General features: G+C 35.1%; 1 protein-coding gene across 2 annotated transcripts in view; it reads right to left on the minus strand.

Moving 5' to 3' along the window:
- DNAH3 (dynein axonemal heavy chain 3) overlaps positions 1 to 25,799 on the minus strand; it is a 187,217-nt gene that overhangs the window by 53,875 nt on the left and 107,543 nt on the right. The window contains exons 31-37 of one of the 2 annotated variants that reach the window (XM_074280953.1): positions 25,372 to 25,485; positions 24,564 to 24,740; positions 19,509 to 19,600; positions 10,928 to 11,147; positions 10,059 to 10,193; positions 8,085 to 8,196; positions 2,608 to 2,849 (exon numbers count right to left, since the gene is read on the minus strand). In XM_074280953.1, coding sequence (XP_074137054.1) covers positions 2,608 to 2,849; positions 8,085 to 8,196; positions 10,059 to 10,193; positions 10,928 to 11,147; positions 19,509 to 19,600; positions 24,564 to 24,740; positions 25,372 to 25,485 — 1,092 coding nt within the window. Of the gene's footprint in view, positions 1 to 2,607; positions 2,850 to 8,084; positions 8,197 to 10,058; positions 10,194 to 10,719; positions 10,773 to 10,927; positions 11,148 to 19,508; positions 19,601 to 24,563; positions 24,741 to 25,371; positions 25,486 to 25,799 lie in introns of those variants that run through there. The other variant, XM_074280952.1, reaches the window with a different exon arrangement.

The following is a 25,799-nucleotide window of genomic DNA, read 5'->3' on the forward strand; positions in this document are numbered from 1 at the left end:
CTCAGGTCTTTCTGATTCCAACTCTATCCACCCCAGCCATCTAGCTGTAAACTTAAAAAGTCACTAAGATTTGAGACAACTTGTATAAATAAAGTCAGTCTATTTAAAACATATGCAAAATAATTGCATGGTAATTCTAGGAAAAAGGTACTAGTAGTTCAAAGAATCTGGAAAGAGCTCATGTAAAAAGAGTTGTTTAAGCTGAGCTTCGATGGAAACAAGGGATTTGTAGAGGGAAAATACTTGAAGAGGGAGTGAGTGTATTGATCATGGGGATACAATGTCTTGTGTGAAGGGAAGCACAAAGGCCACTTCAGCACTCTGGACTGAAGAGTACACAAAGAGAATGATGATTTAAGTCTGGAAAAGCAAGTTGGAACCAGGATATGAAAGGCTTTAAATGCAAATAGTAGTTGCTCAATAAGGATTTGTGGAATAGAATCTGAGTGACTGACATCTTCCCTTGTGCCCACTCATAAAGCATAAATTGTTACTGCCCAAAGTATGTGACTGAAAGTGGGCTTTTAAGTAGAAACTCATGAAGGACAGATAGAAAGAAGCATGCCTTTTTCCAGTTACAATATGACCAAGATGATAAGAAATGAGTTCACATTCTTTTAATACTTCTAAACAGGAAGGACTAATTTGTGTGACTAAAAAGTTGAGAATGAAATTTCTTAGGCTCACTGCTTTTCATACCTATAAACTGAGGGCTCCTTTCCAGTACTAAGAGCCTATAGATTAAACATCATTCGTTCAGGTATAAGTGAACACTACTATATGGACTTAATTAAGACTATTTGCTCACTGTAATTTGGAATAAAAAGGGGGCAATTAGGTGGAGTAAGGGAGAAAGAGTTGGGCTTATAGTCAGAAAGACCTGAGTTTGAATATGGCCCCAGACACTCACTGTGTTATGTGACTCCCTGACAAATCACTTCATCTGTTTGCTTATAATATTTTCATCTATAAAACAGGAATAATAATAACATATTTCTCCTAAAGTTGATGTGAGGACCAAGTGAGATGATCACTACAAAGCACTTAGCACAGTGCCTGATATATACAACTATGTAAATGTTAGCTATTATCATTATCAAACATTATTTATTCAGTTATGAAACAACATGCTATTCAACTCTTAAGAGTGTTCTTCTTATGGTAATTTGGGAATAAAAAAGTATCCTGTGGAAGGAAGCTTGGAATAGTGATTTTGAAGATATGAAAGTATACTATGAAGGAAAACTAGAGATGCGATTTGAATTGTAGAAAGACAACATAAAAGCCCATGAACATATGTATAACATGAAGAAAATGAAATATGCTGAATAGGAGAAAATTGAAGAATGTGTTGTTGGTCATCAGAAAACAGTAATATTGAGTTGGCTGATCATTATTCATTGGTATGTAAAGTAAGCCCCTTTATGGTAGGAACTCTTTTGGTTTGATCTTTGAATAGAATTGTAGGCACTAATTGAATTGAATCGAATGAAACTAGAACGGAAGCAATACTGGCCTGAAAACTAAGAGAAATGTTTTCTATTACTAGTCCCAATGCAAACTGTCAGTGAAACACTGAACAATCCAGGGTCAGGTTCCTCATTCTTGAAATGATGGATGTAATTTATTAGTATACCTGAGGTCTTTTTCAGCTAAACATTCTGCAAGTCTATGATTCACCATCACATTCTTTATACCAATGATTTCTACTCCAAGAGATATACAGTGATGTGGTATACTGCATATCTCTTGGAATAGAAATCATTATTGTTGAACAAACATAAATCGATTAATTTTCTTGTGTCATCTCCAAATATTCAGGCTAATAAAATGGATGTGACTGTGTTCCAGTCTTTTGGCTAATGCTGTCAAGCAGGGAAGAAAAATTAGGATATTTGTTAACTATTATTCACATTTCTATTCTCAATCATAAATAGACATTTGTTACAGTAAAACCTTCTGCTTTGATTAGAGATTCCTGCACATGAATGTCTTTTCTGAGCCTAATTTACCTGAGGTAAATGCTGACCTTTAAGGGAGATAGGCTCAGCATAACCATGGCTGCAGCATAGATTTCCAGATATAGGAACTAGCATATAAGGGCATGCATATAAGAGCAGAAAGTATGCAATAAAACACTGCCATCTCCCCCAAGTTACCCTTTCACTCACTGCACCTTGAAACATGCCTTGGAACCTAACTTGAAATTAGTTCTGATTCCTTGACTTTCCTTGTCATCATACTTACCTTGCTTCTACAGATTGCCTTCTATGACAAATAACTGTGACTTTGAGCACATCTACCTCAATGAACCCTACAAATGCTGTCCAATGTTACTAGACCCTGTGATAGCTGGTATCATCCATATGTGACTAGTATAAAAAACAGGTAGACAATAATCAATACAGAAACTCTTGCTTTTAAAATGGTTAGCTTAGGTTACAGACATGCAAACAGAAACATAATTCATTAATTTCCTTATTATTCTTACCTCCTGTTTTTGGAGTGTGGGCATTAACTGTTGGTACTGCAAATATATAATAATATACCAATTAAGAACATTTAATTTTCCAATAATATTAAAGTGTTACCAGATCTAAGAACTACCTTCTTATTGTCATCCAGCACAGTGTTCATGTTTTCAATCCAAACGGCATCTACTGGGCCATCAAATATAATCCACTTCCGATCCTCAGTCACTGATGATGCTTGCTCTCGAAAGGAGGTGGCAAGGACCCCATCAGTCCACTCATGACTCACTGGGTCAAAGCAACCATATAACTGACCCATGGTGATGGCTTTGGGATTGATGATTTTGTATTCAACAGCAAACTCATCTCCCTGATTGGCTGGGCAAGAATAACCAAGGAGAGAAATCACAAAATCACTGATTCTTGGTGAAACTAGGACATTAGCAATAAAACTATGCTCCATCATTAACATCTGTCACATTTATTTAATGTTCTGCTGTTTACAAAATGTTCTAAAGACAGAATCTACTAAAATCTTTGTATACTCCCAAAGCCCAATGGATTTTGATAACTCTTTCCCAAACACCCTGGAAAAAACAAAACAAAACAAAAGAAAACAAACAAACAAACAAAACAAAAACAAAACAAAACAAAAAAAAAAACAAGTGCTATTCATCTCTTTATTCACTTACTTAGAATGTGGAAACTAGGGCACCTTAAATAGGAATCCTAGCTATTCTCTTGCCTTAAGGTTTTTTTTCTTTGAAGTTTAATGGAACCAGAAAAATCAGGTCTATAGGCTAAGGGTAGTACTGTGTTGCATGTGTTTAGATTACAAATCATAGGACTAGGAGTCAAATACCAAGTTTGCTATTTATTACTTGTGTGCAAATCAATTTATCTCTCTGTGGGCCTCAGATTCCTTATCTATAAAATGAGGGGATCACAAAGGGATCTTAAAGGAGGGAAAGAGACCCACATATGAAAAAATTTTTGTGGCAGCCCTTTTCATAGTGGCAAGAAATTGGAAACTGAGTGGATGCTCATCATTTAGAGAATGGCTGAATAAGTTATGGTATAAATGTTATGGAATATTATTGTTCTATTAGAAATGACCAGCAGGATGATTTCAGAAAGGCCTGGAGAGACTTAATGCTAAATGAATTAAAAACCAGAAGATTATTGTACACGGCAACAGCATTGTTATCAATTCTAATAGATGTGGTTCTTCTCAACAATGAGACATTCAAACCATTTCTATTGATCTTGTGATGAAGAGAGCCATCTGCACCCAGAGAGAAAGCTGTGGGGACGGAGTGTAGATCACAACATGGCATTTTCACTTCTTTTGTTGTTGTTTGCTTGAATTTTATTTTCTTTCTCATTTTTCTTCCTTTTTGATCAAATTTTTCTTGTGCAGCAAGAAAATTATATAAATATGTATGCCTATATTTGATTTACATGTATTTTTACATCTATTGGATAATTTGCCATCCAGGGAAGGAGGTGGGGCAAAGGGGGAAAAATTGGAACACGAGGTTTTATAAGGGTCAATGTTAAAAAAAAAAAAAAATTTATCCTTGCATATGTTTTTGTAATGTTCAGACTAGCTTTCTGGAAGTTCTCTGGATGGGCCTTGGTCTCATAGACAGATACCATGAGGATATGCAGGAATAGAGTTTAGAGTCTTTATTGTCTCCTTCACACTTTGTCTCCTTTACAATCTGTGTCTGTCATAGTCTGACCCAATCTTGGTCTGAGTGGAGGAGTGCAGGAGGCAGGAGAGCCACCAGGAGGATGGTCAAAGATGGAATGTCTCATTTCCAGTCCTCCCAATCCTTAAATACCTTATTGTAATTACATTGTTACAGCACACTGATTATGTGTGAACTAAAGAACTATTATATCACCATGCTAAGTACTAAGTATATGTATACTAAAGAACCATCAATTCCACTGTAAGTATCCTTGTTTCAAGTATACTTCTCCAGAGTTCTGACCCTCTACATGTTTTGAAATAAAAAAACTTCAATAAAAAAAAATGAGGGGGTCATATTACATCACTTCTCATAATCCTTCTAATTCCAAATCTATGAAACCAGTGTGGGTCAAATGATGTAATTAAAAGATCATTGGATTTAGAGGTGGAAAACCTGGGTTCAGGTATTGAGGTCTGTAACTTATCAGTTATGTGATCTTAGGCAAATCACTTTCCCTTTCAAAACTTCCATTTCTTCAACAGTGAAAATAAGGAGAAACACAAAGATGATATTTACAATCTCTGTCAGCTGTGACATTTATGAGTCTAAATTGTTTAGAAGCCTCTTCCCCTACCAAAAAGAAAAAACCTACTATTTCAACACTCAGGTATGTGTGATTTCAATATGGTGGCAATACCATCTTTGAATGCAGATCCCAACCTCTCTACAACTTAATAGATGATCTTCAGGAGTTGTTGTGGCCCCCAAACTCATCAACATGAGAAAGGATCTCTTCCAGTGGGATAGATGATAGGCATTCTATCCATCACCAAGTCATGCTCAAAGTGATTTCTAACCAAGCCAGAACTTGTGCTCCATTTGCATGGAACTCTCAAATGCAGGATCATCTCTGTTCCAAGATCACAGGATCTTGGACTAGAGTTGTTGAGGGCTTCAGAGGTCATCCTGTTCTAACTCCCCCTCAATCCCCCATTTTACAAATAAAGAATTTGAGGACTAGAAATATGAGTCATGCCCAAGGTTGCAAAAATAGAAATCATCCTAGGGAAAATTTGAATCCAAATCTTCTGACTCCAACATCAGCACTTTTTCATTGGACCAAGAAGAAACTTTATAAGGAAGATTTTTAATGGAGAATAAATTCACCAAAGATATGTCCCAGGCATGAATCTTTAAGTATTGGGTTCTTCCATGCTTACAAAGTCAAAATTTAAAACAAAAACAAAAACAAAAACTACTAGTTGGAAGATACTAAAGTATGCTATTTGCATTTGTATAGTCCTTTAAAGTTACATATTCTACTTGCATTATCTTATCCCTTATAATTCTCAAGATACCTACTTCCCAGGATAAGAAACTTAAAACATTTTTTTTTGCAAGTCAAATTGGATTGAGTGACTTGCCCGGGGTCATACAGGTTGGAAGTGTTCTGTGGCCAAGGCTGGATTTAAATTCAGGTCCTCCTGACTCCAAGGTCAGTGCTTTATCCACTGCACCATCTGGCTGTCCTAAGGAACTTTTAAACTCAAACATCATAACAGTTCACATTTGTGTACTTTAACTCTTTTTTGTCAATTATTTCAATTTTGTCGATTCTTTGTGATCCTGTTTGAGGTTTACTTTGAAGAGACTACAGGGGTTTGGTATTTTCTTCTCCAGTTTATTTTACAGACAAGGAACTGAGGCAAACATGGATAAGCGATTTGCCCAGGATCTCCTACCAATAAGTGTCTAAAATTGGATATGAACTCAGTTCTTCCTGACTCCAGGCTAGATACTCTATCCCCTGCTTGTCATCCCAATATGAAACTCTTTAAGACTGACAAGAATATAAACAGACAATTTTCATACAAAGAAATTAAAGCCATTTCTAGTTATATGAAAAAATACTCTAAATCACTATTGATTAGAAAAATGCAAATTAAGACAACTGAGATACCACCTCATACCTCTCAAATTGGTTAAGATGACAGGAAAAGGTAATGATAAATGTTGGAGGAGATGTGGGAAAACTGGGACACTAATGCATTGCTGGTGGAGTTGTGAACTGATCCAACCATCCAACCAATTTGAAACTATGCCCAAAGGGCTATAAAACTGTGCATTCCTTTTAATCCAACAGTGTCTTTTCTGATTTTATATCCCAAAGAGATCATAAAAGAGGGGAAAAGGACCCATCATATACAAAAGTGCCTGTAGCAGCCCCTTTTGTAGTAGCAAGGAACTAGAAATTGAGTGGATGCCCTTCAGTTGAGGAATGGCTGAATAAGTTATGGTATAGGAATGTTATAGAATATTATTGTTCTGTAAGAAATGATGAACAGGTTGATTTTAGAAAGACCTGGAAAGATTTACATGAACTGATGTTGAGTGAAGCAAGCAGAACCAGGAATATATTGTACCACAATAACAGCAAGATTGTGTGATGATCAACTATGAAAGACTTGGTTCTTCTCAACAATGGGGTGATTCAAGACAATTCCAATAGGCTTGTGATGGAAAATGTCATCTGCATCCAGAGAGAGAAGCATGGAGACTGAATGTAGATCAAAGCATAGTATTTTTCACTTTGTTATTGTTTATTTTTTTCTTTCTTGTGGTGTTTTTTCCTCTTTTTATTTTTGTTGCAGCATGACGAATATGAAAAAAATGTTTAGAAAAATTGTACATGTTTAACCTATATTGGATTGTTTGCTGTCTAGGGGAGGGGGAAGGAAGAGGGAGGGAGAAACATTTGGAACAAAGTTTTACAAAGGTGAATGTTGAAAATTATCTTTGCATGTAAAAGCTATTTTAAAAACAGACTGACCAAAGTGGTCTTCTAATAGAAATCCTATCAATCAATCAACAAGCATTTATTAAGCACCTACTGTGTATTAGGAACTGTGCTAGGCACTGAAGATATAAAGACAAAATTTTAAATAGTCCTAGCTCTTAGAGTACAGTACAAATTTTATGTTATCTCATAAGGAAAAAGTCTAAGAGAGATTTCCCAGATGTCACAAAGCTTGTATAAATGTTGAGTTATAGTTATTTTAACAGACCCATAGAATTTGGAGCTGAACAGGATTCATCTAAACCAATTTCTTCCTTTTACAGAGCAGGAAACTGAGGCTCAAGTGACTTGCTAATTATCACTCACTAGAGAGTAGCAAATCTATGACTTGAAACTAAATATATTTCTAAGTGAGAGGAAAGGGAAGGGAAAGGAAGGGAAAGAAAAAATAAAAAAGAGAGAAAGAGAAGAGAGAAGAAACAAAGAAGGGAGAAAGAAGAGAGGTAGAAGAGGGATGGAGGAAGGAAAGGCACATGGAAAGGAGAGGAGTGGAAGGGAGGAGAGAACAGAAAATGGAGGAAAAGGAAGAGGAGGAGAGGAGAAAAGAAGGCAAGAAAAAGGGTGGAGAAAGGGAAGAGAGAAGAGGGAGAAGAGAGGAGGGATAGGGGAATAACAGGGAAAGGAAAGAAGGAGGAAGAAATGGGAAAGAAAGGAGAAGGAAGGAAGATGGAGAGTGGGAGAGGAAGGAGATATAAAAATGAACTTTAAAAAAAAATCAAACTATTTGCTTTTATAACATATCTATTTAGGCTAATTGCTTAATTGAAACTTGTATTCCCCATCCCCAAATGCCTAAATTTCCTACAAATCTTCTCTACATCTGTGAGCTACCCTGGGTTTAATGACACCACAAGCAGTTCCCCAGTGCCATCATGGAATTCTATTTAAGACAGCAGTGTTTTTGCCCACAGAGGGAAGCCTGCACACTGTTCTATTTCTGGCTACTACACTGCAATCCAATGACAGCAAAACTACCACCCAACAATATCTCTTTAAAACCAGTTTGTGGAGAGAAATTAGTCCTTCCTCTGAAAGCTGGAGAGCTTTCATTTTTACCTTCATACATATCACCCAGAGCTGCTGCCAGGACTTTGTAAGCACAGGTTTTCCCGCCCAAGGGGTCTCCAACAATCATATAACCATGTCTCACCAGCATCATCTCGTAAATCTGAGAGAGCAACATGAAGATGAGGAATTTCAGCAGATTCTCTCAAAATACAAGTTTAGATATATAATTAATAATACATTGTAAGTTAGATGCCCTAAGTATTTTTATCATTCTTATACACCAGGAAAGTTTAAGTGACTAGCCTGAAGTTTCAGGAGTAGTAAGTGTCTGAAGATTTTGAATACAAGTTATTCAGACTCTTGTTCCATCACACCAGTATAATAAATATTCAGTCATGACTTTATTGCAGAGGAACCCATCTAATGGTAATCCACCAGCCTTCCTAAAGGAAAATAATCAAGAATGAACTGCTATCTGTAGAGTTATGGTATAGTTATACCATTTATTTCTAGATTTCTGTGCTATTGTCCCTTTAGACAAAGAAGGATCATTTTAGTTACCAATTGGAAGGCAACCCAAAAGATAATGATAATAATAGTTAGCACTTATATATCATTGTAAAGTTTACAAAGCACTTTACATATTTTAATTTGCTGGATTCCTACAATAATCCTGTGAGGTAGATGCTATTATTATCCCCATTTTACAGATCAGAAAACTGAAACTGAGAGATAGAGTGACTTGCCCAATACTTCAGAAATATTTGAAATGGGATTCAAATTCAGGTCTTCCTGACTCCAGGTCCAGAGCTCTGCCAAATCAAGTGGCTGAGTGAAACAGACTACATATGAATTGGTAATGTTCAAGATGTCACTCATGTTTTTTTTCAAGGAAGTTTTTGCCACACCTTCACATGTGCCATGATGAATTCTTTACATTGCTACAGAGATGACTGAAAATCCAGGAATTTCCCTAATATTGTTTGCTATAGATGGTATTTCTTTGTAAGATGTGAGGTAAGAGACAGGAAACCCAGGTTTTACTTTTGGCTCTGTTTGCCAATAATTGACTAAGTGACTTTGAACCTTTTAACCTTGATTTTCTCATCTGTAAAGTCAAAGGTCTAGAACAGATAAAGTCTCTTTCTGCTTTAAAACTCTATGATTTTTTGAGATAGGTTCATTTTAAGCCTGTTTCCCCAGAGTATCCAAAAGATTATGTTTACCTAAAAGAGATAATTTCATCTTTGAAGCTGCATAGCACAATAGATAATGCACAGGTCTTAGATTCAGAAAGACATTTCGATTATGATACTTATTAACTATGCAACTCAGAGCAAGTTAATTAATTTCTCTAAGTCTCAGGTTTTCATCAATAAAAAGGGGGGTTCAGATTTAAATCAATAACACAATGATTTAGAGAAAGACATGTTCAAAAAGCACCAAATGATTCATGTTATTGTTCAATCATTTCACCTGTGTACCACTCTCTGTGACTCCATTTTTGGGTCTTCTTGGCAAAGATACTAGTTTGTCATTTCCTTCTCCAGTGCATTTACACGTGAGAAACTGAGGTAAACAAGGTTAAGTAACTCACCTAGGTTCACATAACTAGTAAGTGTCTGAAGCCTGATTTGAACTCTTGAAAATGAGTCTTCCTAATTCCAAACCCATTCCTATCCACTGTACAACTTAATTGCCCTTGGCCTGCCAAATTTTTGTATCTTGTATCCAAGATAGATTCATATTAGAAACATAATTCTTGGGAGGCTGTCATTAAAAAAATGAAAGGAGAGCTTCCTTCATCCTGGATCACTGAATGATTTCTTTTTTTTCACTTTTGTCTCAGTGTAGGCACCTCTAATTGCAGTGATTTTCAACGTGCCTGATGAAATGTTTTTGAATCCCTAGCCTTAGCTTAGTAATTTGAAGTTATTTTGAGATGATCTTGAATGAACAAAGTAGATGACTAAGTCTCACAGGTAAAACAGCTACCTTCCCATGGGCATATGACAAACCAACCTGGATAATCTTTCCAATAAACCATGGTACTGATTGGAGTTTCATCTTTTTAATGTTTTCATTTAGTGCTGCAATGAAAAGCTCATAGTCTGGCTTAGGAAGAACGACTCCTGGGAATAAATCCGATATAATCCCCTGTTAACATAGAATCGAGGAAAATATTAAGAGCCTGGAGAAATCCAATTCAATAAACATTTATCAAACATCTAGATATAAGGCACTGAGCTGGAGATTTGAAGATTAAAAAAATGACAGTCCCTGCTCCCAATTTTACAATTCAACAAACATTATTTATCAAATATCTAATAAATACTAGGCTTTAGAGCAAAATTTTTTTTTAGCTGGGGCTCCCTGAACTTTAAAAAATATATATTTTAATAACTATTTCAACATAATTGGTTCTCTTTGTAATGTATTATATTTTTCTGAGGAGTCTGTAGTTTCATCTGTGGGTGCTAGAGCCAGCATCATTTAGACTCTAGTTAATTGTTATTTTTTCAGAGGAAGCATTTATATCTTAGAATTTGGCAAATGCTAAAAATCAGGACTTGGCTTATTGTTTTGTTGACAATCTAGTTTTAAGAAAGCAATAGAGAAAATGTTAATAATGCAAATTAACTTTTTCTCCCAGTTAGCTGTTTCTCAAACATTTACCAGCAGACCTTGGTTTTATGAAGCTGTCCTATAGCTGGGTCAGCATGCCTCCTTCAGTCTCTAAAAGAAATATATTTAAAATGGAATTATTGGAAATCTCAATGGGGATCCGCATACTCCATAGGACTTCGGTCTGTGGTCAACTGAAAGATGTCTAAGCTGGGCTGCCTTTAATTCATCAGTTTCATATTTATCCCTAAGGACCAGATGCTTACCTGAAACAGAGGCACATCTTGAGCCAAGAATTTGGCCAAGTTGACATCCAATAAGGCCCGGAGCAACAAGACACTCTCATTTTCTTCTGGATATTTCAGCTTCAAGTTCCCAGCAGCTGTTAGGACAGACTTCACTGCCCGCATCCCATAGTCATAGTGATGCTGAGATGATAGCTGCTCAGAGCATAAACGATAAGTAGCTACAATTTTCTGGGCAAGACTACAAAAGCAAGGGGGAAAAAAATCTGTGTATAGATCACTGGGTTAGATTGCAGGCTTCTTGTGAAATGGGCTCACTTGTGAAGTAGTCTATCTGGAGGGTTTTTTTTATGATAATAAAAGCTAGCATTTATATATATATATATATATATATATATATATTACATATATATATATTACATACATTTTTTTACTGAGCATTCCTTGTTTCTTTTCTTTCTTTTTTTATTAATTTTATAATTATAAAATTTTTTTTGACAGTACATATGCATGAGTAATTTTTTTTTAATAACATTATCCCTTGTATTCATTTTTCCAAATTTTCCCCTTCCCTCTACTCCCTCCCCTAGATGACAGGCAATCCCATACATATTAAATATGTTACAGTATAACCTAGATACAATATATGTGTGTAAATCCCATTTTCTTGTTGCACGTTAAGTATTAGATTCCGAAGGTATAAGTAACCTGGGTAGATAGACAGTAGTGCTAAAAATTTACATTCGCTTCCCAGTGTTCCTTCTCTGGGTGTAGTTGTTTCTGTCCATCATAGATCAACTGGAAGTGAGTTGGATCTTCTTTATGTTGAAGATTTCCACTTCCATCAGAATACATTCTCATACAGTATTGTTGTTGAAGTGTATAGTGATCTTCTGGTTCTGCTCATTTCACTCAGCATCAGTTGATGGAAGTCTCTCCAAACTTCTCTGTATTCATCCTGCTGGTCATTTCTTACAGAGCAATAATATTCCATAACATTCATATACCATAATTTACCCAACCATTCTCCAATTGATGGAATCCATTCATCTTCCAGCTTCTAGCCACTACAAAAAGAGCTGCCACAAACATTTTGGCACATACAGGTCCCTTTCCCTTCTTTAGTATTTCTTTGGGATATAAGCCCAATAGCAGCAATGCTGGATCAAAGAGTATGCACAGTTTGATAACTTTTTGGCCATAGTTCCAGATTGCTCTCCAGAATGGCCAGATTCTTTCACAACTCCACCAACAATGTATTAGTGTCTATCTGGAGGGTTTTTTTTTAAGCAGAATGTCTGTTAGGTCCTCTACTTATCTAGAATGCTATAGAGACTTATGTTTCAAGTTGTTTTTGTTTTTTGTCTTTTGTTACTGAAGAGGACCAAGACATCAGGAGGAGCTGTCATGACATACAAGTGAATTGGATTTAAGTGAGGGAGGGCTGTGCAAAGTCACCAGCTTCACTTTCCCCTCCAGACCCATCTGGGTCCATAGAAATCAAGACTACTGGAAATGGCCCTGGGTACAGTAGGGGACCTTGGTTTTCCCCCGATCTCAGTTGTTTGAGGTAATGCCCATTCAGTGATTAAGACTAGATAAGAATTGAAGCAAAAAATGGCCTCTTTTACCTAGTTTAAAAAAAAAAAAAAAAGCAATAAGGGAAGAGAAGACACTCAAGGTTCCTGACCCAAACAGAAAAAAATTACCATTTATATTCACTTTGAGTCATTTAGGATTCTAACAATGAGCAAATGAAGCTTGGCCTGAGACCTATTGAGAGCCAGAATGATTTGGGTCTAAGGCAAAGTCCTTGAGGAAGAAATTTAGTATGTAAACCTTATCTTGAGAGGTAGAGATTCCAGGGATCAAAATTTACTTTCCTTTGAGCCAGTACTCACAGGTAAGTAAGAGTATGATACTTTATATGGACAGGAAAGAGAGAGGCAATCAGACAAATAGACAGAGACAGAGAGAGACAGAGAGAAAGAGACAGGCAGATAGACAGAGAGAGAGAGAAACAAAGAGCTGTGTTGTTCAATTGACCAGTTCTAGTGGGTTTCAGTGGAGCAGCTCTATTTATAGAAGTTGTTTGTAAGACCATGGCATCACAGAGGAGCTGCCATGACATGAAGTGAATTGGACTTAAGTGAGAGAGGGCTGTGCAAGGGCCCCTGCCCCACTTTCCCCTCCAGAACCATCCGGATCCAGGGGCCACATAGAGCACAGAATGACTAGAGATGGCCTGCTAAGCTTCAGGTAAGGGCTAGACTAAATGACATCTGGGGATGCTTTCAACTCTTAAAATTTTGATCTTCAGACAAATAGGCATCATGATCTTCCCTTTGCAATCCAAAGGATGAATCAAATCACTTGAAAGTTCACTCATACTTACATCAACTGATGCTGAGTGAAATGAATAGAACCAGAAGATCGCTGTACACTTCAATGTTGTATGAAGATGTATTCTGATGGAAGTGGATATCTTCAACCTAAAAAGATCCAACTCACTTCCAGCTGATCAATGATGGACAGAAACAACTACACCCAGAGAAGGAACACTGGGAAGTGAATGTAAACTGTTTGCACTATTGACTTTCTACCCAGGTTACTTATACCTTCAGAATCTAATACTTAATGTGCAACAAGAAAATTGGAGTTAGACACATATATTGTATCTAGGTTTTACTGTAACACATGTAAAATGTATGGGATTACCTGTCATCAAGGGGAGGGAGTAGAGAGAGGGAGGGGATAATTTGGAAAAATGAATACAAGGGATAATGTTATAAAAAAAATTACTCATGCATATGTACTGTCAAAAAAAATTTAGAAATAAAATTAAAAAAAAAAAAAAAAAGAAAGTTCACTCATAGGGGGAGGATTCTGGCAAGATGGCAGAGTAAGTTGGTAAATTTCAAGCTCTCCAGATTTCCCCCACAAACAGAACAAATTTGCACCTCAGGGCAAACATAGACTGGTGTAAGATCAAGAAGACTTGGGGTGAACAAGGGCCCTCCTGACACAACCTAAGAAGCCTGGAATAAAGGCCCCAAGTTGGGGATTAACCCATGTGAAGTGCAAATACTTCTGGTCTAGCTCTTCAGAAATAGCCAGCTGCGGGGTCCTAAGGCTAGCTGGGTTAGGATGGAGCCTCTGCAGGAACTACAGAAACTTTGACCTGCTGAACTGCCTGTGGAGTTGGGGGATTGAGTCTGGGAAAGCTGAGAGAACTTTGGCTGATTAGGAACACCAGGCCCCACCTATGCTGCAGAAATACAGTCTGGTCAAGTAGGAGCCAGCATATATGGTGGGTGCAGAGATAGAAGGGCAGAATTGCTGCTGGCTATGGGCACTTGCAGAAGGGTGAGCTCTTGGCTTAGGGTTCCAAGTCAGAGAAAAGAGCTAAAATGAAGGTAGAGCTACTATCCCCCCTCCCCATGATTAGAGGTGCTTATGTTAATACTTCCCATTAGAAAAAAAAAAAAAAAATGAGCAGGCAAAGAAGGAAGAACCTAACCATAGAAACTTACTATGGGAACAGGGAAGACCAGGGTTCATATTTACAGGAGGACAATGAAGTAAAAAAAGCTTCTTCTACCCTAAAGAGTAATGTTAAAGGACTGCCCTGAGAGAATTTATAGAACTCAAACAAAAATTTAAAAATCAATTGAGAAACATTGAGGAAAAACTAAAAAAAAAAAAAAAAAAAAAGATTAAAAACCATCTAAGAAAAACAAGATTATGAAAAAAAAAAGTTAATCAACTAAAAAAGGAGATATAGAATCTTAAGGACAAAAATAAGTCTCTGAAAATTAGAATGGGCCAAGGGGAAATCAGTGAAGCTATAAGAAACTAAGAAATAATAAAACAATATAAAGAATTTAAAGATAGAACAGAATGCAAAACATATAATAAGAACAACAACAGATGTGAAAGAACAAATCAAGAAGAGGAAATATAAGAATAATTGGACTACCTGAAAGCTGTGACCAATAAAAAAAAAAAAAAGGAACCTTGATATAATAAATGCAAGAAATAATCCAAGAAAATTGTCCTGGAGTGATAGAACATGAGGGTAAAGTAGAAGTAGAAAAATCCACTGATCACCATCTCAAAGAAATCCTTTATGGAAAACACATAGGAATATTATTGGTCAAAGAGAAAATTCTGCAAGAAACAAAAAAAAAAAGTTGAATATACTGGAGCTACAAGTAGAATTGTACAGGACTTATCAGCAGCCACAATAAAAGACCAGAGGTCAGGAATCATAGATAGTGGCAATCAAAAGAATAGAGCTTGTAGCCAAGAATACCATGTCCAGCAAAATTATCCATAATATTGCATGAAAAAATGAACATTCAATGAACTTGCAGATTTTCAAGACTTTTTTTTTCAAATAAACTCAAATTTGATAGAAAAATTGAACATGTAAGAATCAATATCAAATATCAATTTCAAGGAACATGGACAAATTATTTATGGTTTTAACATGGAAATGTATAATATGTTTAAAATTGACAAGAGCAATTGGGTAGCTCAAAAGAAAGATTAAGGTACAGATAAGTATACTCTAAAATGCAAAATTGCCTAGTAAAATGTTGTACAGGTGAGATGCAGAGGAAGAATGCAGAGGCATTAGAAGGCTTGTAGTTTTAAAAATCCTACTCATATCAGGAATGGGCTAAATAGACAACAGTACATCTACATCATAAAAGATATAGCAACCTCCAAAATCTATAAAGAAATAAAGGGGGAGGGATAAATTGAGGGAGAAGAAAAAGATGAGGGAAAAAGAAAAGAGAGGGAATCATGGGCTGAAGAAAGTTAAGTAATAGTAGGGTAACTTAAGAGCAGAATTAAAGCAGAAGAATTAGCAGGTTAGGAAAGTCAAACTTAAAGATTCAATCAGGGGAGAAATCTATGTTATGTCAGCCATACTAATATTGTTTTAGATCCATGTTTACATAAGGGTAAATACATGGGTATATATTATGTGTCTGAGTATCTGTAGATGTGTCTACATATTGCTCTATGTGTATATGTATGAAAATATATGTGTATGTGTGTGAGTCAGTCTGTGGTTAGGTGTGAATGTGTATATACATATATAGAGAGGTATATGTGTATATGTATATATCTTTATATACATTTAAATATATAGATATATAACATATATCTGAGTGAGATGGGGAGAATGAAAAGGGAAAAAAAGAATAAAGTAAAAAAAGTACACAACAGAGAACAAAACAATAACCTATAAGAAAGCAAAGATGGATACTCATGAATATAATTTCTTCTATTATTATATATACTTTCTTGAACTGGTAATTTATTGTTATATATTTTGAATCCTCCCTGATGTTCTGCTAGGCATTTGATAATGTTCTATTTTGTTTCATTTTCCATCTCTATTTTCCTTTTTTCTATTCTGTTTTTTAAATAAAATATTTTTTAAAAAAAGAAAATTCACTCATAGAGTGATTTCTAAAGAATCAGGTCTAGTTCAATAGTTCTGCTTCATAAATAAGGATCCTCAACACATCATATACTTAGGTTCTCCCAAATAATAATTTATTTAGTTCTTTAATGTTGGCAAAGTGCTTTATAAATATTAACTCATTTGACTCTCATAGCAACTCTAGGAAGTAGAGGCCATTATTATCCTCATTTTACAGTTAGTGAAACTAATATTTTTGGAAATTAGGTGACTTGCTTAGGTTGATATAGCTAGTAATTATCTGAAAACATATCTGAAACTGGGTCCTTCTGACTCCAGGTCCAGGACTATATCCATTGAACCATGTCACTACCTGCCAAAGGATACCTTATCATAAATTACAAGATTTCTTATAATGTATTTGTATGTATCAGTGATGAGATCCTGACTAATTGGATGCATTTGGCAGAGAGCGACTAGAGTAATGATGGAATTACCTCACAAGCCCACCCTTTGTGGAGGTGGTGGGCAATCCCACTTTGCTATGTTGGATCAGAAATCTGAGTTATGTCAAATCCCTGAAGTTAAATTTCCCCTATAAATTTGTCCATGGCTCAAGCCACCTTCGCTAAACCCCTTTTGGGTTATAGTCTAACAGGACATTCTGCCTCACAGTCTCTTTCCCCTTCCTTCTCCCCCAAGCCTGTGCCACAGGGTGTCTTCTTATAGCTAACTAACTCTTTTAGGATGCTAAACTCTTCTTTAGATTTAGCCTGTCAACTAAGGCCAGACTCCAACCTCAAGGGATGTTCCCTTTCTCCTGGCTAACTGTGAGTTCTACTAGGGAACTTGAGCTTTTCATCATTAATTGTTAAAACCTCTTTCTATATGCTTTCCCAACTCTATTTCTTATTTATCATTCCTGGTTCTATTCTTCACATGACTAAATCCCAACATTTGGTGCCTAAATCTTATCATTCAGTACTAAACCCCAAACACATCATTTGGAACCAGGCAAAGCTTTTCTAAATACTATCATCAGTAATAATTAACATTCAGATGTCATTTTTCACAGAATTTAATAATAAAAATAATAAACATTTATATAACGCTATGTGCTAATTTATCTGTAATTATTATCTTATTTGGCTTTCATAAACCTGAGAGGTAGCTACTATTATTATCCCCATTTTACAGATAAGGAAATTGAGGTAAACAGATTGAAAGTCATACTGCTTACTGTTTAAAACTGTTTTTGAATCCAAATGTTCCTTACTGGTGGTTCAGCCTAATACTGAATTTACTACACCTCTTAATTGCCTGCCAAATGATGCCTTATTAGCAATTACAAGACTTCTCATAATACAATTATATACTTTAGTAGTAATTATCACTCAGATATCATTTTTCACAGAATCTAAATCAGAAGAAACCTTGAAAGCCATCTAATCCAATTAATATATGAAGAATTTCTTCTACTATATATCTAATAATCTTGTCTCTTCCTGAGGGAGTATTCACTACATCCCTAAGCAGCCCATTCTACATTTTTGTTGTTATTGTTCAGTTATTGATCCTATTTAATCTTCAGGGCCTCATGGAGCATAGTGTGCTGAATTCTACTTTCCATTATCTCCTGAAGTCTGTCCAAGCTCATCTTCATGGCTTCCATGATACTCTGTCTCTCATTCACCTTCTGCCATTCTCTTCTTTTGCCTTCAGTCTTCCCCAACTTCCTGGTCTCATTCTACTTTTGGAAAACTCCAATTCTTAGGAAGTTTTTTCTTACATCAAACTTAAATCTGCCATTCTACATTTTCCAACCAATTGTTTTTTGCTCTGCTCTCTGGAGTCAAGTAGAATAAGCTGAATTCCTCTTCCACATAACAACCCTTAAAATTCTTGCAGATAGCAATTCTATCCCTCCCAGTCTTCTTTAGGCTAACAAGTGCCAGTTCTTGTAATTGATTTTATTTTTAATGTGGTGTGAACTTGAGACTCTTCCCCACTCTGATTGCTCTCCTCTGGATACTTCCCAGCTTATCAATATGCTTCTTAAAATGTGGCACTCAGAACTCATCATGATATTCTACACCAGTGAACAGAGGATCTGGTCTTTCCTTATTCTTGGATGTTATATCTTTTGTAATTATAGCCTAATATTAAATTGTCCTTTTTGGCTGCCATATCACACTTCAATTTAATCAAAACCACCCATGTGCCAAAGAAAGTCTTCTAGGATAGAATTGTGATTGCCTGGCTAAACTTTTTGGAACATAATGTTAATGAAGTTGGCTTCCAGACTTACATCTCCACATGACCTACTTAACTCCATAAGGAATAACAACCCAAAAAGAGTTTCAAACTGCAGACTTCACCCTTAAGTTCCCTCCAATATCTTAAATATGGGCCATTGATCCCAAAGAGTGCCATACAAGCCTTCTCACTAAGGAATTTGTTGTCATTGTTCAGTCATGTCTAGTTTTATATGATGCCATTTGGGATTATCTTGGCAAAAATACTGGAGTGGTCAGCCATTTCCTTCTCCACTTCATTTTACAGATGATAGTTTAAACTGAAGCAAGCAGAGTTAAATGACATGCCCAGGATCTGTTATGTTGTCAGATTCAAACTTAGAAAAATTAGTCTTTCTGACAGGTTGCATTCATTCTGCTGGGATGACACTGGAAGGGAAAGTGAGTCAGGTGACCTTGCCCAGCCCTCCCTCACTTAAATCCAATTCACTTACATGTCACAGCATTCCCTCCCTGAGATCATGGACCTCTTCCACAACAAAGGACACACAACAACAATAAAAGCAGCATCACTGTACTTGCTCAACAACAAATTTACCTTAGGCCTAAGCTTCTATGAAAGCAGAAGGCAGATGCTTAGAATATAAGCTTGCCCTATGACATCTCCTAATAAATGATAAGACTGAAAAGGCCTCTAGTCACTTAACCTCTCTTGGGATCAGACTAGATAACCTTTGAGATCCATTCTAGATATTTATAGTTGTATAATCCCAATTTTCCCAACTGCCATAGGAATCCAGATGGTCTGGGCTAAACGCTAAACCCTAAACTAGCTCCTGGGAAACTTTGCTAGTCATTAAGGACCTTTCAGAATCTATTAGAAAATGAAAAATTCAAAACAGCTTACCTACGAGAGTCCAGAAAACCCATGGAATATAGGGAGATTTCCCCAATTAATGCATAATCAGGTACCATCATAGCAACTGTTCGGAACAAGGCCTATGGGAAGGAAAAAAACAGCTAATCAGAACATACTAGGAATATACACATAAATACTGTATATATATTGGCAAAGTAAAAAAAAATAATAATAAAGATTTAAGTTCTTCTGGGAAGGCAATATGACATAATGGATAAAGAATGGACTTTCAGATTAGAAAGACTCTTATTGGTTTTGCCAGACTGTATTGGTTCCTCACTTGAAGTCCCTTATATCAATGTGGAAAGATTTTTAATTGGTCAGGCTTTTACAAAAATACTATCTCATTTGATATTTATGCCAGCCCTATGAGGTAATTGAGTTACATTGTCCCCATTTTACAAATGAGGAAAATGAGGGTTGAAAAATCTAAGTAACTTGGCTAAAGAGATATATAAGAAAAAGTGGAATTGGGGATTAAACTTATGTGTTTTTCAGTCATATCTGATTGTGACCCTATTTGGGATTCTCTTGGCAAAGATACTAGAATTACTTGCCATTTCCTTTTCTAGCTCATTTTACAGATGAGGAAACTGAGATAAACAGGGTTAAGTGACTGGCTCAGGGTAACAAAACTAGTAAGAGTCTGAGGCTGGGTTTCAATTCACAAAAATGTTTTCTTGATTCCTGGCCTGATATTCTATCCACTGTGCCACTTAGCTGCCTAGAACTGAATCCAGAGAACTAAAAATCTTTTTTTTTCTAATGCAAAACATATTTCCATATTAACCATATTTAAAAAAAAAAAAAGCAAAAAAAAAAAAAGAGAAAATTTACACTTCAATTTGTACTCATCATCAGTTTATCAGTTTTCTCCCCAGTGGTGGATAACAATTTTTTCCATAATGAATCCTTTAGAATTATCTTGGATCATTATGTTGATCACAGTAGCCAAGTGTAATTAATCATCATTATAATATTGCTGTTACAGGGCACAGTGATCTCTTAGTTCTCACTATACTTTGCATCAGTTCATACAGGTCTTGCCATGCATTTCTAAACCACAACCCACCTTGTAATTCCCCGTAGCTAATAGTAATCTATCACAATTATATGCTACAATTTGTTTAGTAATTCTTTGATTAATGAACATTTCCTTGATTTCCAATTCTTTGGAAACAGCTGTGATATTTCTGTACATATAAATTTTTTTCCTTTTTCTTTGATCTCTTTGAAATACAGACTTTATTGTGGTAATTACTGGGTCAAAAGATATTCACAATTTTATAACTCTTTGGGCCTCGTTCCAAATTATTCTCCAAAATGAGTGCTTACTACTCATCACCAATCCATTAGTATACCTATTTTTCCCTCATCCTCTCTAGCATTTGTCATTTCTAACAGGGATAAAGTAGAATTTCAGAGTTGTTGTAATTTTAATTTTTTTCAATCAATAGTGATTTAGAGTACTTTTTGTGATTATAGATAGCTTTGATTTCTTCTTCTAAAAATTATTTATATCCTTTGGGGATTTTTCATTTGGGGAATGGCTTTATTTTTAGAAATTTGACTCAATTCTATATTCAATACAAATTTGAGAAATGAGACCTTTTTCAGAGAAACTTGCTATAAAATTTTTTGCTATGACTTCAATTGTACCTTTTAGCAAAATGTAGTTTCCCTCATTATCTGTTTTCAATAACTCTACTTTGTCTGAGATGATTGTTACCCCTATTTTTTTTACTTCAGTTTTGCTGAAACATATTTGATTTGATTTTAACTTGATTTTAGGGGTGAACTCATGCCATTCATATTCATTGTTATGATTACTGTGTTTTCTCCTCTATTTCCTTTTCTCCGATTTCTTTTCTTTCTCTTTTTAATCTATCTTTTCTCTAAGGTCTTTTCATAATTTTGTTGCATCACTTTATTTCTTTACCCAATTGTTCTCTTCTGCTTTTATTGCTTTCTTTTACTCTCAAGAAATTCTTGTTAGGATTGGGCCCAATTAGCCTTTATCTTTGAGGCATTTTTGGTAGTTGTTTTCACAATGTCTCTTGCCTCCTAGCATATTTCTTTTTATATTACCTAACAGTGCTACTCTATGAAGAAAAAAAAAAATTCCACTGACATTATCTCCTTTGGCTATCAGGAGAAAACCTAGGATCTTGTGATGGGTTGTGACAATAACTTTATTCACAGCGCAGGAAATAATATGATATGATGGAAAGAACATTGGACTTGAGAGTCAGGCAATCTGAGTTCAAATATTACTGACCTCTTAACTGAGTGACTTTGGGGAGATAATTTTGCCTTCTCTGAGACAAAGTTTTCTTTTTTAAATAATATTTTTCCCTATTACATTTAAAGAAAATTTTAAACATTCATTTTTTTAAAATTTTGACTTCCAAATTCTCTCCCACCTCCTCCCTTTCCTGAGAACATATGCAATTTGATATAGGTTATATATGTGCAATCATGCAAAATATATTTCCAGAATAGTCATAGACATAAGTTGTCTAAATCATAAAATGCTTTGTATCAATTTTATACATTTTTAAAATGTTATATAAAAGCAAACTATCATTACTATTCAGCCACCTACCATTTCATTAATTAAAATAGGATTATAGATGTCACTCTTTTTTGTGGTGGCAAAGAATTGGAAACTGGGGAGGTATTTGTTAATTGGGGAATGAATCAAGAAGTTATAGTTTATTAATATGATTGGATATTTTTGTGCTGAAAGAGAAAATGAAGGAGCTGATTTAAGAGAAACCTTGGAAGAGTTGTATTAATTGATGAAAAGTGATGAGCAGAACCAGATGGAAAAATTATATGACACAAACAATGACCAACTTTGAGTCCAGAGAACTCATAATCCCATCATATTCATCTCCTAATAGAGAAGTAGTAGTTCAGATTGGAACATATTTGAGAGAGGAGGGGAACTTGGCCAATGAAAGAATTTGTTTTTATTAATTACAATGTTTATAATAGGGTGCATATGTGTGTGTGTGTGTGTGTGTGTGTGTGTGTGTGTGTGTGTGTGTGTGTGTGTTAAGGAATTAGGGAGAGTTAAAAGAGAATGAGAATTTGAAAATAAAATTAAATTGAACCAAAAATAAAATTGAATAAAAAAATATAATAATCAAGAGAGACTACCAAACTGCAGCAGTTCACTTTGATCTAGCAATACCACTACTAGGTCTGTATTCCAAAAAGATCATAAAAAAGGAAAAAAAGGATTCACATGTACAAAACATTTATAGCAGCTCTTTTCACAGTGGCAAAGAAATTGAAGGGATGCCCATCAATTGGGGAATGACTGTTCAAATTATGGTACATGAATGTAATGGAATATTATAGTGCTATAAGAAATAATGAACAGGCAGATTTCAGAAAAAAAAAAACTAGAAAGATGAACAAATTGATGCAAAATGAAATGAGCAGAACTAGAAAAACATTGTATATAGCAACATTATATGATGATCAACTATGAAAGAATGACTCAGTTCCTTCAGTAACACGATTATCCAAGACAAATAAAAAGGATTCAAAAAGGAAAATGCTATTCACATCCAGATAAAAAACTAATGGACTTTGAATGCAGATAGAAGCATATTTTTCTCACTTATTTTATTTTTTCATTTTTTTTTCTTTTGATCTGCTTTTTCATAGCTGTGACTAATATGTAAATGTTTTATTTGATAGCATGTGTATAATCAATATCAAATTGGCTATCATTTTTAGAAAGAGAAGAGGGAAAGGATGGAGGAAGAAAAATTTAGAACTCAAAATATTTTTAAAATGAATGCTAAAAATTGTCAACATGTAATTGGAGGAAACAATAAAATACTATTAAAACTAAAAGAAAAAAATTTTAATTTTCAGAGTAGAAATAAATGGCTAAACTAACACAGACTTTATTATGCCCCAGTAAACTTAGAACAGCAGGGAATAGCAACTTATAATCTCAAATGAAACAATAGTAAAAAAAATTACTTTTAAAATAAAGATATATAGGATAAGTACATTGTGCTTAAAGGAACCATAGGTAGGGAAATAATGTCAGTATTTAATATATCTGTTGTATGACATCATCTAAGCATCTAAAAAATAAAGTTAATATATTAAAGGTGGAAGTAAATAGCAAAACATAGCCAAAAACTTCAATATGACTCTTCAAGATCTAAGCAAATCTAATAACATTAAGAAAAAAATTTAAGGATGTCGGAAGAATTTTAGGAAAATTAGAAATGGTAGATCTCTGGGATATTTTCAAAAATTACAATTCAAAAATACAAAGGAGTATATACTTTTCTCAGCTGTGTGTAACATTTTTTACAAAATTCTGTCATATGTTAGAGCATAAAAATTATAGAAAAATATAGAAAAGCAAAAATGTTAAAGATATTCTTTAGTAACAGCTCAATAAAAATGTACTCAATAAAAAAATCACTGAATAAAAGATTCAAATTTACATGGAAATCAGTAATTTAATCTTAAAAAATTGTTGGATCAAAACACAAATCATAGGACCAATTGATAATTAAAGAAAAAAAGTTTTAAAAAAATAATCACAGAGATGTCACAGAGATACTGACAGTTCAGGTCAGGGTATCAATAATATTAAAAGGAATTACAAAATATGAATATAATATTTTATAATTGTACTGCATTTTAAACTTCCCAAAATGCTTTCCCTTGGTTTTCCAAAAACATCTCTGGGAGGGGGGTAGGACATTTGTCCCTATTGCAATTTTATAGATGAAGAAACCTTTCACACAGCTAATTATGGAAAGACTGACAAAAATTTTGGTTTTCTGTCTCTTAAGCCCAGGTTCTGTTATACTACACTGCCTCAGAGCACTGCCAGAGAGCAGCAAAAAAAAAAAAAAAAAAAAAAAAAAAGAATGGTGACAAAAAAGGCACTTATACCTATTATCAAATATTCTAGACTCCATTTCTAAAAATGTCACCTGATCCTATGAATGATAGTTGTCTCTGGGATGCCCCAATTCCATAACGCCAAGCATTTACCTTGAGATTATCAGGAAGCTCTGCCCGACCAGCATAGCCAGGATTCATGGTAATGAAGACAGCACAGGTAGGATTCAAAGAGAGCTCAGTGCCTTCAAATATGAAAGTCTTGAGCTTTCGGATGATAGCCTGTTGAATGCTGAGGATCTGCTGGGCCACCACAGACAGTACCTCAACCTAGGGAGAGAAGAACTTGCTACAGAACCTCTCACCCCCATCTCAATACAACAAAGCATTTTCCAGGACAGAATATTTAATTACCTAAAGCAGCCCGTTAATCACTTAAGAAATATGGTTCACTGAGAAATGGATTTTAAGATTACTAAGGAATGCCAAAATTAAGCTGTAAAGTTCTCAACTAGAAGAGGGATTGGCTATTAGCAGAGAATAAAAGAATATATGAGTGTGTGATAGGTAATAGGATCTAAAACTAGAAAATGCCTTGGAGATTCAACTACTTAAGAACCAGAGAGAAGTGACTGGCCCAAGTACATATATGGGCATGTGTGCTTATATTTGTGTATATATTACTGTTTGTATCTGTATATGTACTTTGAATACATGTGTGAATGCATTTATGAGATAGGGAGAGAGAAAATATAATGAGAGTTGTAAATGGTTTCCTCAGTGGTAGTTATATTTCAAAATTAAATCAAATCAATAAATATTTATCAGGTACTTATTATGTCCTGGGTGCTATGAAAGATGGGTTAACAATATAAGGCCGTCTCAAGTAATAGAATTCAGATTCTCCAGTTTTTCCTTCCCTTTTTTCCCTGCACTCCCATGTTTTGCCATTAATAGTTACCTCAATCCTGTTGAATTCATCAAAGCAGGCCCATGCTCCAGCTTGGGCCAAGCCCTTGAAGAACTTTCCCATGGCTTTGTAATCCAGACCATCAGAGCAATTGAAGACCACACACTAAAGACAGGGAGGAAAGTACTACAAATGTCACTGCTTCCCAATCCAATTTGGTTCTCCATTCTTCCCCAAGAATGCTAGAATATTACATTTAGAATAATCATATGATTTAAATTTAGATCTAGAATTGATCTCAGAGGTCATCTACATCCCTTCACTTTAAAGATAAGGAAATGGAAATCCAGAAAGGTCAAAAGATTGTATCCTATCATATAGTTAAGCATCAGAAAATTTGAACCCAGGGCTTTGATTCCTGTATCAGTGTACTCTCTCCCCTATAGCATGATGCTTCCTAGTTCAAACTTCTATTCAAT

Source organism: Sminthopsis crassicaudata, chromosome 1 (genome assembly GCF_048593235.1).
Source record: "Sminthopsis crassicaudata isolate SCR6 chromosome 1, ASM4859323v1, whole genome shotgun sequence".
Lineage (NCBI taxonomy): Eukaryota > Metazoa > Chordata > Mammalia > Dasyuromorphia > Dasyuridae > Sminthopsis > Sminthopsis crassicaudata.